Source organism: Mycteria americana, chromosome 2 (assembly GCF_035582795.1).
Source record: "Mycteria americana isolate JAX WOST 10 ecotype Jacksonville Zoo and Gardens chromosome 2, USCA_MyAme_1.0, whole genome shotgun sequence".
Classification (NCBI taxonomy): Eukaryota; Metazoa; Chordata; class Aves; order Ciconiiformes; family Ciconiidae; genus Mycteria; species Mycteria americana.
This window is the reverse complement of record NC_134366.1, coordinates 31,399,729-31,418,068: the sequence shown is the minus strand read 5'-3', so window position 1 is coordinate 31,418,068 and position 18,340 is coordinate 31,399,729. Positions and strand designations below refer to the sequence as shown.

Below are 18,340 nucleotides of genomic sequence, written 5' to 3'. Positions count from 1 at the left end.
TGACTGTACACTGTACGCTGCTGCAACAGCCCTGAGAGACCATTGTAATAGCTTGAAATAGTCGGATGCGTTATAAAACGCCTTACTCGTGTCCCCATCTCAGTTTCATTCATGCCCTCAGCATGTTCCCGTATTAAATCTGCATCTTTGCATAAGGGGGATGGAATAGGCATAAAAGCACTGTTGGCTCCACGTGACTGTGGAGTGACCCCTCCTTACACTGAGGGGTGTTTCCCTGTGAAAATACATACCAAGCTCTAAGCTCCTATAAGCAGGTAGAATAAGTCTATAGAGATAATAGTCGCTTTTCCTTCACCAAGTTTTCATGAATAAAGCCACATATATACCTCTCTTGTTTTAGCTGTGTGCAACCAGAAGTGTCTGTTTGGAGGCAAGTGTGTATCGCCTAACGTATGCTCTTGTCGTCCTGGTTATACTGGAGTCCTCTGTGGGAAGAAAATTCAGGTACATGTAGAGTCAAGACACCATCACAGAAACAGCGATTCGGGAGTCATTATCTAGTCCACCTTTGTCCAATGAAGCAGCACAAAATACACCAACTGTGTTTGTCTAATTTCTTCCTTTCAGTCTCCAGTGAGGGAAAATTCATAAAATTCGTAAGAGCTATTCCGGTAATTTATAGGCTCTAATACTTAGAGAATTGTTCTCAAGGCCTAAAGTAAATTTCCTTTGTTTCGAATTAAGCTGATTATCTCTTGTCATTCCCTAAGTGGCTGCAGCAGGAATTGATAACTATCCTCTTCGTAACAGCCACTATTCTCTTTTCCAGCATCTGGCCCCATTTTGGGGAAGAGTATCCCACTGCTGACTTCCTGAGCTTGTGTCAAGTCAAGCCCTGATCTTTTTCAACTACCTACCTACCTACAATGTCACTCAGTTCATCCCTGTTTTATACAAACGTTCCTTATTCCCAAGTGTGACTTTGGAAAGCTTTACTGTTTTGCATTCTAGCGAATGATGACCGTTTCTCTGTTTTGTCACATAATCTTCTGTTGTATTCCTTTGCTTGAGTGCTGACAGTCGCTCACTGAAGTAATTTAATTAAACATTTCATTACAACTAACTTTTTTTGTGACGGCTGAAGTAGAAAGCATTCTACTCCTTTTGCATCATCTGTGATGTTTCTCTTCTTTTAATTTCAACATTTTTAGACACTTTTCTGGTGCCAGCAGAATTCATTTGGTGGAGCTGGGACATAGCCTAGCTGATTTTAGCACTGCACGCTGGTGCTGTTCCTTTACATTCATCTTTAATCACATGCCACTGTTCACACTTGTGTTTTGTTTTAAAAACAGTTTAGTTCTGCGGTCTCCTGCTGCAGCCAAACTAGCATGTTCTATCCTTCCCATCTTTCCTTTCTTTTTAGTACTTTGCCACATTATGTCTTTTAATGTAAAACCTATAATGTGACTGCTAGATGTGCAGGCATTTTTAGTGAGAAATGGGTAAAAAACAGGAAAGACAGCAATGGTTTAACTTTCATCCAGTTTCTCCCAGTTGAAACTACAGGGACTGCAGATCTTTTTTCTAGTTTCTCAAGTCCAATAGACAATGCCAATACCATTTGTGGTCAGATAGCAGATAACTTGCTAGAGATGGAGCAAATATGTTTAAGAAATTGAAACAATTAATAAAAGCTTATACACATCTTCGAAAACATAAAACTACACATCCTATGAGGATAAGACTATAATGTTTGTGATATAGATCTCCAAAATGTGACCTAAAAAGAGAAATAATTTTGATTTAAATGTTTACATAAATATATCCTGCAAAGCATTAGTATATTTTTAATCTAGAAAACACACTGCTGATCAGTCAGCCAGTGCCATATCATACACTGACCAAAACAGCACATTTTCTTAAAGAAATAAGCTATATACACAAATTTTAAGTTAATGTTGTGTTTCTGCATATCAGGAAAGCAGAGATGCATTAAAATTGCTTCTTAAACTTTATCATAAAAATGGGCTGTGTCATTAAAGTTTCTTTTTACGTTTATTTATTGATTTTTCTCTCCAAGGTACAAAGGCATCATGGTTGAAGAAAAGAAGTGTATCAATTAAATTGCAATGCTGCGTGGATGTATGAAACTTGAAAATAGGAAGAGGGTTGAAGGCAATTACAGAGTTTATTTAAATGAAAGGAATATCCAGAAGCATTATTTTAAAAGCTTCGTATTACAGTCATGAATTTTGGTGAGCTTCAGTACAACAATCTTGTAGTCATTAAAACATATGTATATTGCTATAATTTTTTGCTACCTCATGCACAAACCCCACAGCTTCTGATTCTTCACTGGGCTCACAGATTTGATGAATGATGCAAACCCAAAATTCTGCAGTTTGTTGATGTAGTCAACTGGACTATGAGATTTCCTTTGTGGGAACAAGACTAATAGCTGCTGATTGTCTCTAGGAAAGGCGGCAGCACTTCATCGCTTGTGAGTGGTACCTTCTGTTTTTAAACATTGTTTACATACATATTATTTGGCTGTGTATAGAAGAACAAGCAGAACTATTTTTTTCTTCGTCTTGTATTTGCATCAGTCTGTTATAATGACAAGCTAGTAGTGAGGAAGGAAGGGGAATCTAAACCAAGGCTTGGCTACTAGCACTGGAGGCAAGGCCGTATGTCTTGTTAACAGTCAACCAGATGCAGAATAATTTTGGTTTATCTATGGCAAGCCTTTGGAGCCAGGAGCCAGATGCCGACTCTTCTGGTTTGACTTCTCCATTGCTTACACTCACGCAGTTGAGTAGCCAACTGCCGAGTGATTTCTGTGTCTGTAAGACTCTTTCATGGCCCAGTTCTGAAATGGCATTCTTAAATATGGGAAAATTTTGTCCCTGAGTCTTTTAGAGAAATTTGACAATGCTTTAGTGCTGAACAATGCTTCACCATGCTGAATCTTAAAGTAGGAACTACTAAGAGGAGGAATTTTCTGTACATCATGCCATACGTATGCATCAAATCAGAAAGTATTCTAAAAACTTCATAGAGGAGGTTTTTTTCTATTACCTCTTCCTCCAATGAACTGCTAGTACCTACCACCAGCCAGATAGTTTTTAAACAAATAAAATTCCAGTTTTTCTGAAGTTTCCTACAGAGGACCACCATCTTCTCCCCCTAGAGCTGCAAAAGGCATTCCAGTTCCTGCTGCAACCAAGCTCTGGTAATAGATACAAATGTCCCTTTAGCTAAGCCATTGAAGTTCACTGCTTTGTTTTGTTTTTTTTTTAAACCAAAAATAAACTTCATGAGTTCCTGTTCTCCTGAGCAATATTCAATTTACATACACTGATTCTGAACGGGAATAAAAGGGAGCTCATTTTGCCATTTACTGCCACTGTGGGATGCTGATTGCCAAATCATAGCTGTTAGCAGCTCTGTGCCTAGATTTCTCCTCACCTTTTGATAGTCCTCTTAAGTCAATTTGCAAAGTAAGTTGTCATTGTGAGAGCTCAGCGTCATTCCAGGATGATACCTGATGGACTTCCAAGTGCCTGACTGGTGTATTTAAAAAATGTTTTCAATTTCCCACTTGCATTTTAAGTTTCCATGTTTCCATAGTTTCTTTTAATCGAGCATCCAAGTGGCTGATAGCCTGATCTGCTGGGAACTGTTGTATTATTTAAAACCTACTCCACTTGAACTGTTTCCTTTCTCACATCTCACAAAGATCACTACGATCAAAACCTGACTAGCTATTGGAACTGACGCCTCAGGATGATGCTTTGAATACACAACCTTCTGAAAATGTTTTTAAAATGCAAACACACTAATATCATGTAACCTCATATTGCAATAACCCCCACTCCATGTGTCAGTTACAGAGGTGTTGTGCTAAAGAGAGAGCTAACATCTGCCAGGAACACTGTTAATAGTACTTCGGTTAATGAGTTTGTGCAACTCTTCATTCACAAAAGTGAGTCAATACAGATACGCCTTTCTAGGATTTCAGGCTGAATAAAGGGGGTTTTTTTAATCATAACTTTTCATATTTCCCACTTATTGTCAGTGTTTCTAAAGGTAGAAATTATTTCTTTCACATTTTCCAAATGCAAGCTGTGCAAAAAAACACACATCCAGAGTTTTGCTACCGTAGTTAAAAATGCACAGTGCTAAGCTGTGCTATTTTCCAGCAAGCACGTGAAGCAGAAAAATTACTAGTGCATGCATAAAGACAGACAGCTAGTTCAAAGCTGCCTAGTACTTATGTGATTAGTTGAAACTATTTTGTTACTAGGTTGTCCATTATACACATGAAACAGAAGTCACTGTAATTGGAAAGCACATTGCAACAATGCAGTAAAATTGCTCAGTTTAACAAGAGGCAGAAGCATACAGAGGGCTTGTGTATATAGGTTAACAAAATTGTTCTAAAATTGCACAATGCAATCTGAAATTAGGCCCAAAAGAGTTTGGGGATTTGGAAGGGGGGAGAAGGGTTGCATACTGCAGGAGTTGCCACAGTTCCAGTCTGATGGAACGAAGGGCAACTTGTGCCAAACTGAGGATCTTACAGTGATTCTTAGCACAGAATACAGGTATCTTCACTGAATTTTCTTGCATGATTTCTTTAAATACTAAACAGTGCTGGAAGGTACCTGTTTACATCATCCATTTATTATCTGGTTGCACTAAAACTGCTCTGCAGGCCAGCAGAAATCCTGTCAAGTGCAGATTGACTTTTGCCCATGATCTTGAAAAGATCTTTAAAATGCAATATAATGAATGTTTTCTGAAGGAAGGACTCCTGTCACAGAAGATACCACAGATCTTAGCAAGGACTCAGTTTCCTACATTTGTATCCATGTTGGCTGTGATTTAGAAAAAATCCAAAAAAGTGGGCCCCAGGTGAAAGGCTCTTTCTTTTTACAAAAGTTAATTATGTATCCTCATAGCTGAGAATAGAAACTGAGTCAACATTTCCATCTACCAAAAGCAAACCCATGAAGAAGAATCAGCGCAAACCCTAAAGTAAATCAGTATCAAAGCTTAAGCTACTTGAAAAATTGGCTATATCCACTCCATTACTTGCCCAAATGGGAAAATCCAAAGTTTAAATTCCCAATAAAACATAACACCTGGGTACATATACAAAAACCAAACACAGAGGTTAGAAAGTGTTACTAATTACTAAAGATGCTTATGCTGTTTCTCTTGTATAAAGGTACTGCATGGCAATGTCAGGTCATTTTACTCAGTTTTCACCCACAGCTCAGTTTAGCCAGTACAGGATATTTTACAGATAAACCACATAACTCCATTCTTGCTATAATCACTTACAGTAGAAGAGAAAATATAAATGGTAAAATGTACATGTGAGTACATTAAAAAGAAGAAACACTTCTCACCTTTCCACACATGCTCTAAAAAGACAGAATATCAAAAGCGCAACCAGTGCGCTACCCCTACAAATTTTCCAGTTGTTTGTAGTGAAAATCAGAGCATATGTATAAGGTGTTACAGTTAGCTCTAATAAATAAAGGAAGTAACCTGTTCAGTATCATTTTTCTTGGCCTTTGAGCTGCACGCATAACTAGCTTTTCACAGGAAGATACATCTAGCTCCCAAAATGACATGCTGTAACTAGTATGTTCAATCCTCCAGTGAGTGCGAAACAAACAAAAGACAAGGAATACTGACAGCTCTTTTAATATATGTGGAACTGTGGAAATAATAATTTTGGAACCTGGACTGTCATTAATAATACATTCTGAGACTGTTCTACTTTAAGTACTAGAAAATTCACTTTAAATTCACTGAAAATATTGCAGAGATTTAAATGATATTTCTTAAAAACAAAACCAAAAAACCACAACGAAAACCCCTGTAGCCAGTAGATGGTGCTACATTCAAGCAGTATTTCTAAAATATGCCATCACATTCTGTGTGCCATCAAATTACTGCTTGCTTACTTCAATCATTTCTAAACAGGGAACTGTTTAAATTAGCATTTGTTCTGGCCTGCTCAGAAACGCCAATTACAGGTCTCTCACTGACTGCTCCTGGTTTCATGCTCCTAATGATGCTAATATCTCTTTTGGCTTCTAATCACCATTATTGTCACTTTTGGCTTTATTAGTAGAAGTCAGTCTTTTCAGGAACAATACCGAGATATTATGCCTCTTTGCATTTACATTCTTCTGCTCATTTACTCTGAAATCTTGGGTCTGAGGCAATTAATTTTTTTCCATTCACTTCCCTGCAACCAGTATGTCATCTAAGGTACTCAGCTCCTGAATTTCTAAATTATGGCATGATTATTGTAGTGAACTGTGACACAGACACAGAATTTCATCGTCATAAAGCCTACTCCAGAACCGTTGATTAAATCATCTTTTTCCATGCATGAAAACCACATTTTGCACCATCATGTCTGAAATATCCAGTGTATCACAGCAAAAGCAGCACAAAAACCATACACTTCTCTTACTCTGTCCCCTGCCCCTGGCAACAAAACCCGCGCAACACATGTCCACAGCAGGTTTCATCTGAACCAAATGCAGCAGCCTCCAGGAAGGCTTCTCAACTACACAACGCAGCAATTGCTTGTAACAGAAAACAGGAGTCTCATGAACTATACCATTGTCTTTCATTTGCCCTCCGTATGCTTGGGTTCTGTCTTTAAGAGAAGGTTGGTAACTGAGAAGACCCCATTTCCTTGCTTCTTGTCGATGCTTGGTGGCTTGTAATTCCTGGAGAAATGTGTCCGTGTAAGTCACTCTGCCCATGAAAGCTACATGTTCTGGTAAGGGAGCTTATACACAGATACAATGTTATTCCATCAAATGGATTAAAAGAATGCATAGGCAAATGGATTAAAATAATGCATAGTTAAAATTCTGCCACCAAAAATTCTAGGTGCACCTGGAAGACAATGAAAATCAATCTATCTCTCAAAAAAAAATATGTATCTGGAAACCATTCAGAAACTTGAGTGATTCAACTTGCATGTTTTGGCAAAACCTTCCTCAGCTGTAGGACTCAAGAAACAGCACAAATGAGACATGGAATAATTAACGTAGGAGTCTCAGTCCAATCTGCAGCCCATTCAAAAGGCTGGAAAACCTAAACGAGGCCAAACTGGAACATGTCCAGAGGACAAGCCGCAGCATCCTCCGCACAGGTGATTTGTGACAGACACGGCTTTTTCTCACTGCCACTCTCTAGCGTCCCGTTATATTGCTCCTATAACAACACAATCTTGAATAGGAATGAATCATCGATGTCTACATCTCCAGAAGGGAGATAAACACATTTCCCTACCTTACTGGAATAAGGAAAGGAAGTAATTGGAAGTTGAGAGATGATCAGATAATATGATTGTAGAAGTGGTCAAGATAAGGACTCTTTTAGAGTATCAGCATGGATTAAGCTTTTAGAAAGTAACAGTGGAACTGTCTGAACAAGTACTGTGTTTTGTGGGGGTTTTTTAAGGCTGTTTAACTGACCAAGATCCAAATCTGATTGGGGGAGGGGCAGGAAGCATATATAAAGTGATAACCAGGATTTTAATAAGATGCTTTGCAGTTTGCTGATGTTCCAGAAAGATGCAAACTCTGCAAGTTTCCTCTTGCAACTGTGTAATCTTATTAAAGGTAAATTATACTTGAACTAACATCCACTTCTGATAATCTGAATTAAGGACATTTTGTTTCATGTGCTTTTTAAAAACATATCATTAATATAACGCAATAATTCTAGTCAAAGGGGAAAAAAATCAAAAAGTAGAGCATAGATCTATTCTGAAGTACTTTATTTGAAGAGTAAATTTTATTTCAAGGTCAGCTGTATCAACCAAGACATAATACTTCTGCTTACGAAGAAAAATGAGAACAGAAGAAAACGTGTGCTATACACTACACACACTTGGATACTTTTAACAGCTTTGTTACAATCAGCAATAATTTTCTTTCATACAGAAATGCATTTACTTAATATAATGAAGACAAAAAGCTATCTGAAATCAATTAGTTACCATGTTTGTTTTAAGGTCCCGCACTGCTGCAGACTTCATCTCTATATGAAGAGTTACATGAAGAAAATGCAGCTTATCTTTGCTGAAGTTGCTTCATTCCTTCCTTTTCTTTGTACACTGTAGACCAGAGTACGGCAGTCGACATCGGCACACGTTTGGAGCTATGCATTTTCCTCCATGTTGACAAGGTAGTTTACATACAGCTGAAATGAGACACCAGATACATAGTACGTCTTCAGCACAACACAGCATCATTTTTCTTCTTTGTCTCACTGTGCTAGCAGAATTGTTCCCTGGTGACCGCACTGGGACAGTATAAATAAAAGCATAATGGAAGAACTGAAAAGCACTGTCTCTCGATTTATGGCATCGTGATCTTCACTAGAATACAGTCACAGTACGTCTAGTCTTATTCATGCTCCATTCCCCTTTTAAAATACCATCATTTCCGTTGTTCTATAAGGCACAGGCTATTTTTGAGATGGATGCCTCCATGAAAGCGAGGGAACAATAAAAATTCCTGCTGAAACTTATTCAAGCCAGTTCTTGGATCCACATGCATGAGGAAACGCTTGCCACATACTAGCTGTTGCTCACACACTGCCCTTCTGTTTCCCCACTCACCCAAAAGAGGAGCAGAGGAGAACTGAGTGGGCACAGGTTTAGTGAACACACCAGTTCAGGTAACAAGCCAGGGGCTGTAATTTGCTTATGAGCACCTGTACCAACAGAAGTCAAACTGAATGCAGATCTAGTTAGTTCAGGAACAGTGATTATTTTGACATTAAGCACCTGAACACTTCTGTCATTATTGCTGGTGCAGGGAATGGAGCTAAGCATTTTGTGAGTTCTCTGCATCTCCCATACTTACCTTTTAATATCACCCTCTGTCTCGATACACTGATGAATACAAAGGATAAGCGTTTTGCTTGTCAAATGGGAATGTTAAAGTATTACTTGTTAATGTTTGCTTGACTATGTATGTTGCAGAAGAAGTAACACTGGCTGATTTGGATTCCCACAGCCACACAAAAATTTCAAATGCAGATGACTTAATCCAGAGACCTTGCACCCACGATATCCAGTTTAAAAGCAATGTTTAAATGAGCTTTCTCTCAGTCTCCCAGAGAGCAAACAAAAAAGCCTTTCCGTTTTACAGTCTCAGGATTATTGCTTTTAGCATCAAGGCAGTGCTGTTATGAGCATACAAGGCCCTGCCAGAGAAGGGTAGATTAAAGTTTTTATAATCATCATCTGCTTTTGTGAATCAAAATTCGGAAAAATGCAAGCAGTTGTTCAGCAAGACTGTCATTCAGTACTAATCCTGATTACAGCCGGCTTCCTCTTACTCTTTTAAGAGCACCTGGAGTTGATGCTGCCAACTTACCCTCAAAGTGAGAAGCAAGTTTCAATTTTCCATGTCCATAAAATTTAATGAAGCTTCCAACCCACATCAGCAATGATAGTGTTTCTATAATGGCCATTTTCAGTTCTTTATACTGGGGTCTCAGTTTATAGAAAATATTTCAGAAATACTGACAAGTATTTGAACTAACTGACAAGTAATGAATTTGGTGACAACCAAATCTGAATCTGAATTTACTTAAAGTGGAAAAGTTCTGTCTGACTAAATTGAAAAGCCATCTACTCCTTATGCATACTTGTAAGATCCTCAGTATGCAGAAGCAGCTCTCATTTACTATTCTAAGATACTTTCCTAGCAGCTTTGTTAGGCGCTGAAGATTTGAGCACTATATTGGTAAATCAAACAAGTAGAGAAAAGGATAAACGAAAAAATGTCAGAAGTCGTTTACCTAAGTGGCATGCTCCACCAACCCATCCAGCTGGACAGCTACAAATCCCAGGAGCCACACAAGCTCCATTATTCCGACAACCTTGAGGACAAATTGCTAGAAGAAAAGAATGGGTAAGTCAGCAGGATTTATAAAACTGATATAAAAGAATCCTGACAGAATGAAAGATTCAGGATGATACAAATCAAAATGGCAAAACACATTTTCTTCCAGGCCAGATATTCAACTGGTAAAACTCTAAAGGCATTTCCATGGTCCTGGAAATGGAAAAAAATACTTACGTACTGCGTTAAGAATTTTGGTTTAAATGTTAACAGATGTACACTTTAATGCAAAACAATTTGACACTATTTTATCTGAGTGTGTACCAATAATGCAGGTCCTTCATTTCTGTAGTAATGCAATGACATTTCCATAGTTATTAGCCTTTTAATACTTTTTAAATGATTTTGTTACTGCAGTTATATTTTGATTCAATATGAATATTTTCATGAATGTAGATACCCACCTTCTTGGCATCTTGATCCTGTCCAGCCAGAAGCACAAAGGCACTTCACAACTCCATTGACAGAGATGCATTCCCCGCCATTTTGACAGCCTCCTTCACAGCTTACTGCGGAAGAACAGCATACGCAGTGCATTTCAGAAGCAGCACAGGACTTCAGACAATTATCTTTAAACAGCTGGTCTACCATCAACTGCTTTTTTTATCACATCTGCAAAGACTAAAATTTCAACTATTCGGAGAAAGGCACAATTCCATAAGGAGTGAGGATGACAGAACCATGTCTGCAAATGCCAACTCAAAATGCTGTTAAAATTAAACATGTGCTTAAAAGCTCTTTGAGCATTTAGCCTGAGAGTACTAACAACCAAACACGATTATCGCTATGGCACAGCCCCCTCCCCCCCACAACTGTGAACCAACTGTTCATCAGCTACACCACAGTAACTACTAACATGCGTATTCTCGTTGATCTTGCCAAATCACAGCTTGTAAGCCAGTAACATGCGGTCAAGGATTCACATACTTCCTTACCTGACAGGACCTACCCATAACAAGACGAAGAAGAAAAGGGGATATTACTTTGACAAATGAAGCTATGGCTATAGTCAGGTTGAGCAGTGCCTTCCCAAAGGCCAACTAAGTCAGCCTCCTCGTTCCAGAATCATTCTACAGGTCAAAGCCCTGAAGGCCTCATTAATGAAGCATTATTTATGCCAGGCATATGATTGGTATCAACTGTGGTGTGCACCATCTTTGAAATATGGCATAATCACTGTTTTGTACAATCAAATGCATCCTTCCACAAGCATGAATGTAAATGTATACACCACCTTCACTATATTGAAGAGAAACAACTATCCTTCATTATAATGATGGACAGTTGGGATGTCTGCTTGATACTTGGTAGAAAAAAGTCCAAACCTCTATTCTACCACAAGTTTTAACCTTGATTTCAGCCAACAGATTTTTGGCACAAATGCTGAACACACAAGGACACGCAAGTCAACTCCAGCACAGCCAGAAAAGCTCTTCAAAGCTTGTTTGCATATTTCTTTGTCACACAGTATAAGTTAATGTATTTAATACTGATTGTATTTGATCAGTCGTGGTGACTGGGAGAAGTGCCTAAAGACTGGAGGAAAGCAAATGTCACTCCAATCTTTAAGAAAGGCAAGGAGGACCCAGGGAACTACAGGCTGGTCAGCCTCACCTCAATACCTGGGAAGGTAATGGAACAGCTGATCCTGGAAACCATTTCCAGGCACATTAAGGACAAGAAAATCATCAAGAATAGTCAGCATGGCTTCACCAAAGGAAGTCGTGCTTGACCAACTTGATACGCTTCTACGATGAAATGACTGGCCTGGTAGATGAGGGGAGAGCAGTGGATATTGTGAGGGTGACCAAGCACTGGCACAGGTTGCCCAGTGAGGTTGTGGAGTCTCCCTCCTTGGAGATCTTCAAAAGCTGTCTGGACATGGTCCTTGGCAACTGGCTCTAGGTGGCCCTGCTTGAGTAGGAGGGTTGGACAAGATGACCTCCAGAGGTCCCTTCCAACCTCAACTATTCTGTGATTCTGTGTGATTCTGTAATAGCACATTGCACTGCACTGCACCGAGAGTTTGTACATCCAGGCTCCATATGCCACAGTACTCCACCTTACAGGTAAGCACAAGCACATCCGTTGCTTTACAGGGATAACATGATAACAGATACAAGTAGGACCTTTACTCAGATACAAATCCAAGTCTAGACTGTAGTATTAGCATAAACTGAATCCTCATTCTGCTTTTTCTATTTGAGCAGTACTTCTCACCTTGCTTCTGATTTAGGCTCTTCTGAGAAGGTCAAGTTCCCCCTTCTTGTGGGGTCCCTATCAAGACCCCACAAATCTACACTTTCAGTTGGCTTTTAAGAAATAAAAAAAAAAATCCTTTTGCTGCAAAATGAAGCTGACCATGCTCCAGTTTACCTCACTGCTGTCAACACTGTTATGTCTACTCAAAATGAACAGTTATTTCCCAATGCATTACACAATAGTACTGTGTTATACAGTTCTTCATCAGAAGGCACTTCCTCATCTTTCTTATTCCTCTACAATGTTAACAATTTTTATATCAAATTATTATCACTGGCAGCTGAATTCCCATTCAGTCTAGTTAACATCCCAGAGCTACAGTTTAAGCTTCTGCAAACTCAGACAGATGTTCCCACATTAGGTACACTCAGGTCATGCTTTCTTCATAAAATACCAAATACAGCTTTATTAAAAAATAAAACAAAACAAAAAAGCCCACAGACAACCCAAAACAACAAGACTCCAGAGAGCTGCAGAAGCTAGCCGAGTCACTTCCCCAAGTACCCATTAGGTTACATTCCAAGTAAACTCTTGTAGCTATTTCACATTTGAAGGAAATAAAAAAAATGCCTGCAGAATAAACATCAAGCACAAATTGAGAATCCTGTGACATGTTGCTAGCTGCTGTGACCACAGTCAGACAGAATGCTTACTAAGTTCTCAGCACAGTGATGACTGCCCAACTAATTTACCAGTGTCTGTTCAAAAAGAACTTCTAGAAATTTCTTAAGTGCCAGGTTGAGGCTTTTCTTCTGAAAGGAAAACAATGCTTTCTTTTCCTTCACTCTCTGGGGATATCTTGCCTACTACATCATTTTCCCCTCAAATATTTCAAGTTTGCTTCCCCTTTTATCCCAGAGCTCAAGTTATCATCAGTAGTCTGATCAGTTCATAACAACATAACAATGTTTTCTTGGATTGCCTTTTCCAATCCATGCATATATTCGATAGGCTTCACAAAACCATAAAAATTGGTCTTTGCTACTCATCATCTCTGTCATCTCCCATTACCTATCAACAATACATTGCCACGCGTATCTTTAGCAACTTGCCCTCCATATTACCATCTTGCAGATACTACACAAAACTTTCAACCACCTAATACAGAAATATGTATCTATAGAAGTCATCTCGTTAAATTATTTAGAAAGAGTCTGTTATAGAGCTAAACAGCATTTAAACTACAGAATATTTACAGAACACATAAACAAGGTATTTTCCAAGGGACCAAATTCTCTCAGATTCTCACAACAAATTTCAGTACATGTACTCTACCTTATTCTCCTGCAAGCATGCAGATCCTCTAGGCCATACATTTTTTGACAGTAAGGTCAGAGGTCTAAGGAATTAAGGTCATTATTTCAAAGAGCATTAGCTCCTGGACCTGAGGAGTCCTAAATTAGTTTTGTCTGTTTTCAAACTCCTTCTCTTTCCAAGCTATCACTTGTTTGAGTTTTACTCACCTTTATGACAGTATCTACCCCCATAGCCAGGTGGACATCTGCATTTTCCAGGTCTGAGGCACTCCCCACCATTTTTGCATTTTGGATAACATGTTGCTGTAAGACAGACAACAAACAAAGCTTGGATAAATATTGGTGAAGTTTACCAAAATTACTGCTTAAGTACATAAGAAATTTGCATTATTCTAGTCTCCAAGTACTCATTTTGTCTTCACATTTCCCAAGATGTATTTGCCCTACCATCCCACATTGCCAATCAGGTGAAATAGTTTCCCTGCACAGAGAGCACTCCACCATTTTAAGCTTTTAAACACTCAAAACTAAGGAAACTTTTGGACCCTAGACAGAATAGACAAAAGAGAGCACCATATTAAAAAGGAACAAAAGAACACAGCTGGACTGCCAAAGCAGCTTTTGATAACTGAAGTCAAGAAGTGACAGGTGAGAAAAGAGGTGAGAAGAAGAAAGGATTTAATAAAAAATGCTGCAACTTCAGCGGCACCTTCTGATTCTTAAAATGATCAGACATAACTCTTTACTGGATTCCTACATACCTCTCCAGAAAAACTACATGCTCATTTCCTCATATGTCTTCTCTAAAATGTCTCCAGAACACTTCCTTCTCCTCCACCCTCTTTTTTTTTTTGCCTCGGTTGGCCTCTCAGAGACCTTTAAATGTACAGTGTTTAGAAATCATCTGAGATAAATGTAACTTTTGTTACAACTGTAATTATCTGTTGGGAGAAAAGCCTCTATGATCATCACAAATTCTGCAACTTTTTCATTGCTGACAGCTTGGACAGGTTGGATAAGGCACAAATAAAAAACTTCATTTTTCAAAATTCTGAGTAAATCCAGTCAGACTGAAAATAAATTACCTATCACATAGCCCTCCTTGCTACTTATAAATCATTCCTGAATCAGCCCTGGTGTCTGAGAAAACATTTGTTTATTCACACACAGATTTTAGAAACCCATGTGTTTCAGAGAGTCTAATCTGAATTAACTGCAGGTGTGGAATGAGTTCTCTATATCACATTGCTTTATCCTTTGGATGGATGAAAAGTCTGAAACAGAAGGAAGAAAAGGGAAAAGATGAGCAGTTACACCGCACTGATTTTGCCCTCCTACACGCAGTGCACTCTCAAGCAATCCAACTGAAGAATAGAGGATTTTTCACATTAGTATCTGCAGAATGGGTATTTGCATGCAAATAAAGGACACAGACATGTATGAAAGAACCATTCAGCACTCAGCTCTGCATAACTGTTTTACCAGATGCTTTCAGTTCATTGGAAATGCTATACAAGAGCTCTCAATTTAAGAAAAATTCTGTTTCTGTGTTATTTCACATAGTTTTGTAAGGTTTACTTTACCTATTTATGCTAAAAGATACTAATATCGGGGCGGGGGGAAAGAGAGAATAGCAGTGAGATACCAAAAGGTTAGCTGTGTGCACTATGCAGTACTGTAGTCGTATTCTACTGTTCTCATCTGCCAACTTTTACCATTTGGACTGCTGGACACTTTCCCAGGCAACACATTTATAGGAGAGAGCTGAAGAAAGACTCTCCATCAGGCATGCACCTTTTAGAAAGCAGGGACTTCAATAAAGGTGTCCATGACAAAAGGGCAGGGGCTTTGTGAAAGAATTAAATATTTTCCTGAAATCCATAGCCTCCAAAGTGCACTTCTTTTCCTTACGCTTGTTTTACCCTTTGCCAAAATATCTGCAGCTTCTCCCAGACTTTCAAGAACAAGCAAGACTGTATCTCCAGTGAATGGGAGGGATCTGACCTGCAGCTTGACAGCACAACATACTACCAGTGGCTTCACCAGAATAAAGGTTACGCTGAATGCACCTTGAAGTATTTTACAATACAGCCATGTCAGAGACCTCTTAGGACCGCTCACAGGTGTTACAGTTGAGTCCACCAGAACTACCCTATGCTTGTCTCACGTGTCATTGTGATCGCACTTTGAGCAAGAAGACTAAGCAGGAAAAACTCTTTTCTAAGCAATCCACTCAACTAGAGAGAACCAGTCCTAGGAAAAGTCTTGTTCAACTTTTCCCCTCCATTATATCTATGTTTTAAATCCCACAGGTTAGGGTATTCCAAAACCGATAATGAACATAGCATCCGTATATATAATTAGATCCATTTAGCTTCTAACCATGAATTCAATATGTTTGGAGATCATCTACTTAAAACCAAAGCAAATAAAATTTTTTTCCAAACTGCCTTCAACTGTAATGAAATTCACTTCACCTTTTTTTAATTACAGAACAGGTTTTCTCCTTCCCCTCTGAATCGTTTCAATAGCCAGAAAATGCTAGAGGCATCACAAACACGTTTTTTACCCCACTATTTCAAGAACATGACACTTCAAGTAAAAAATCACAGCACAAACAAGAACCCCCCCTGTCAGACAGATATGCCCCACCCTTCATTTGGGGGGGGGGTGGGGGGGAGAGAAAAAAGTTAACTTATCTCAGTGAGTTTTCTTGACAGAACAAGGGATGAAGCTTCATTTATCCAGATTTTTTTTCTGCATTGATGACCTTATCAGAGCAATCACTCAGTGGTTCCCTTAGCAATACCAGACAGTTGAACTCTCTAGTTCAAAACCAGATCTGCACCTCCGATGATCTTTCGCATCTCCTCTAAACCCCAAAATGTCTAGGATCCAACAGTTGTTTGGAACAGTGCACACTGCATAGCTATTCATCCCCACTACGCAGCGCACTAGCTATACATCATTTGTCACCACCTGCTAGCCTTAATTCTAAATAAAACAACACTCCATGAATGATTACGGTGCTGAATGAAATTTTCAGCATCCCATTTCAGAGTTTAAAAATAATCATGTTTTTAGATTAAAGGCATTGAGAACTAAAACAAATACTGTACAAATTATATTGCCTCTTCACACAGGACAAGATGTAAAGCAAAAGAACTTCTGATATGGAGTGTGTTTTAGCAGTTATTAGCCACAATGCTCTGTAGTTAAACTTTTGAAGAAAGGAATTAGAAATTGGGCATGTTACTTTAAACAGGGTTTAAACTGAAACTCTTCTCACGAGTGTTTACTTTTGCATACTGGGCACCATTTTCAAAAATACTTTGTCTCACCTGGGAAACCAACAGGAACAGACTCCAGTTCACCCTAGCTTTACACTTCCCACCATGGAAAGAGGATGTACAAATGATTCTGTGGGTCAGGCTCAGAAAGTTGTCAAGCCTCTAAAACCATCATTCCTTACTCAGGCAAGTACTTAAACATGCACAGAGAGAACAATAAAAGGAAGACGATGCAGAAGCCTGTCCAGTAAGTGGACATTTACCCAATGTTCAAATGGTTAAACGCTACCTACTGACAATACGGCCTTTTCCGACTGCTGGGTCTACTCACCTAACATGAGGGTCTTCATAAAGGAGCCGACTCTTGGTTTGCTACATGGTCTCGCCTCACCAGAAACTGGGTGTCTCTACCCATCTTCTTCCACCCCACTTTACTTGTGTCCTCCCCAGCATAGAACCACCAGTTTCATACCATATCCAAACCCGAGCTCCTCAGACCTTCCCAGACGGATTACCTGCAGGAAGGCCAACAGCTCCGAGAGCTCACACGCAGGTATTTGTGCCCAGCCCTGTTCAGGCCAAGACAGGTCCCCAGGGACCACCACCTACGAAGGGGTCCCCGCAGCCCCGGGCAGGCAACGCATGGCAGGGCGCCCCGCCGCCGGGCTCTCCGGGCTGCCCGGGGCCGGCCGCCGGGCGCGGCCCTGCCCGCGGCGCTTCTCACCTTTCCCCCACGGCGACGCGAGGCGCGGAGCGGCCTCTCCCCGCCCGCCATCGCCCCGCGGCCGCCCCACAGCGGAACCCGCCACCGCCTTCCCGCCCACCGGCACCCCCGAGCGCCCCTCCTGCGGGGCGAGGCCGGGCCGTTACCGTGCTGGCAGAGCTCGCCCTCGTAGCCCTTGGAGCAGAGGCAGGTGCCGTTGCCGAGGCAGAGCCCGCCGTGCTGGCAGCGCGGGCTGCAGGCCGCCGGCGGGCCCGCGCCGAAGGGCAGGGCCGCCCCGCGGGCGGGCAGGGCGCCGGCCGCGCCGCCGCGCCACAGCCCCCACAGCGCCAGCCAGAGCAGCAGGCGGGACAGCCCCCCGCCGCCGTCCCGCCGCGCCATGGCCCGGGCGCCTCGCCCGCCGGCAGCCGCTGGCTCGGGCACCTCCGCCGTTCCGCTCGGCTCCCCGCGGCCGCCTCCTCTCCGCTCACTCCCCTTTCACCCCCCGCTCCTTCACGCCCCCCTCGCTTTTCCCCTCTCAGTTCTTTTCCACTCCTCCTCCTCCTCACCCCCACAGCAGGGCCGGCCTCCCCCCGCCTCGCCTCGCCGCCCCCCGCGGCGTGTCACGGCGGGTGGAAGTCCCACCCGGGTGTCCGTGACAGCCAGCGGGCTACCCGTGTGCGGGCAGGGCCAGGGGGGCCGGCACCGGCCTCCTGTCAGGCGACCAGGGGCTCCCGCGGGGCTCGGCCGCAGTGGCTGAAGTAAACCGGGCCCGGGGGGCCTGCAGGCCGCAGCCCGGCCCAGAGCCCATCGTAGGCAGAGGACGAGCCACTGGGTAGTCATTTATCAGGGCTAAACTGTACGCAGGTCAAGGAGTCCGCCTTAGCATGAAGCCTTAGCGTGAAG

At 41.2% G+C, this 18,340-nt stretch overlaps 2 protein-coding genes across 2 annotated transcripts in view; one reads left to right on the top strand and one right to left on the bottom strand.

The window, feature by feature from the left end:
* The window catches only part of VWDE (von Willebrand factor D and EGF domains), a 40,695-nt gene extending 38,612 nt beyond the window's left edge, over positions 1–2,083 (top strand). The window contains exons 30-31 of the mRNA XM_075495539.1: positions 362–465; positions 2,045–2,083. Coding sequence (XP_075351654.1) covers positions 362–465; positions 2,045–2,065 — 125 coding nt within the window. The 3' untranslated portion in view covers positions 2,066–2,083. The remainder of the gene's footprint in view (positions 1–361; positions 466–2,044) is intronic.
* Positions 2,084–7,795: 5,712 nt separating this feature from the next.
* Positions 7,796–17,866, bottom strand: LOC142406595 (uncharacterized). The gene is made up of 5 exons (XM_075495538.1): positions 17,605–17,866; positions 13,652–13,747; positions 10,331–10,435; positions 9,823–9,918; positions 7,796–8,211 (listed from the first exon to the last, which is right to left on the bottom strand). The coding sequence occupies exons 1-5, from the start codon at positions 17,834–17,836 to the stop codon at positions 8,102–8,104; spliced, it is 639 nt and encodes a 212-aa protein (XP_075351653.1). The 5' UTR covers positions 17,837–17,866; the 3' UTR covers positions 7,796–8,101.
* Positions 17,867–18,340: the final 474 nt, after the last annotated feature.

Coding starts and splice junctions, on each gene's coding strand:
- LOC142406595 (XM_075495538.1), bottom strand. CDS start 17,836: ATGGCGCGGCGGGACGGCGGCGGGGGGCTGTCCCGCCTGCTGCTCTGG. Junction 10,436..13,651: donor GGGTAGATACTGTCATAAAG/GTGAGTAAAACT, acceptor GTTCTTCCGCAG/TAAGCTGTGAAGGAGGCTGT. Junction 8,212..9,822: donor TGGTGGAGCATGCCACTTAG/GTAAACGACTTC, acceptor GTCTCATTTCAG/CTGTATGTAAACTACCTTGT.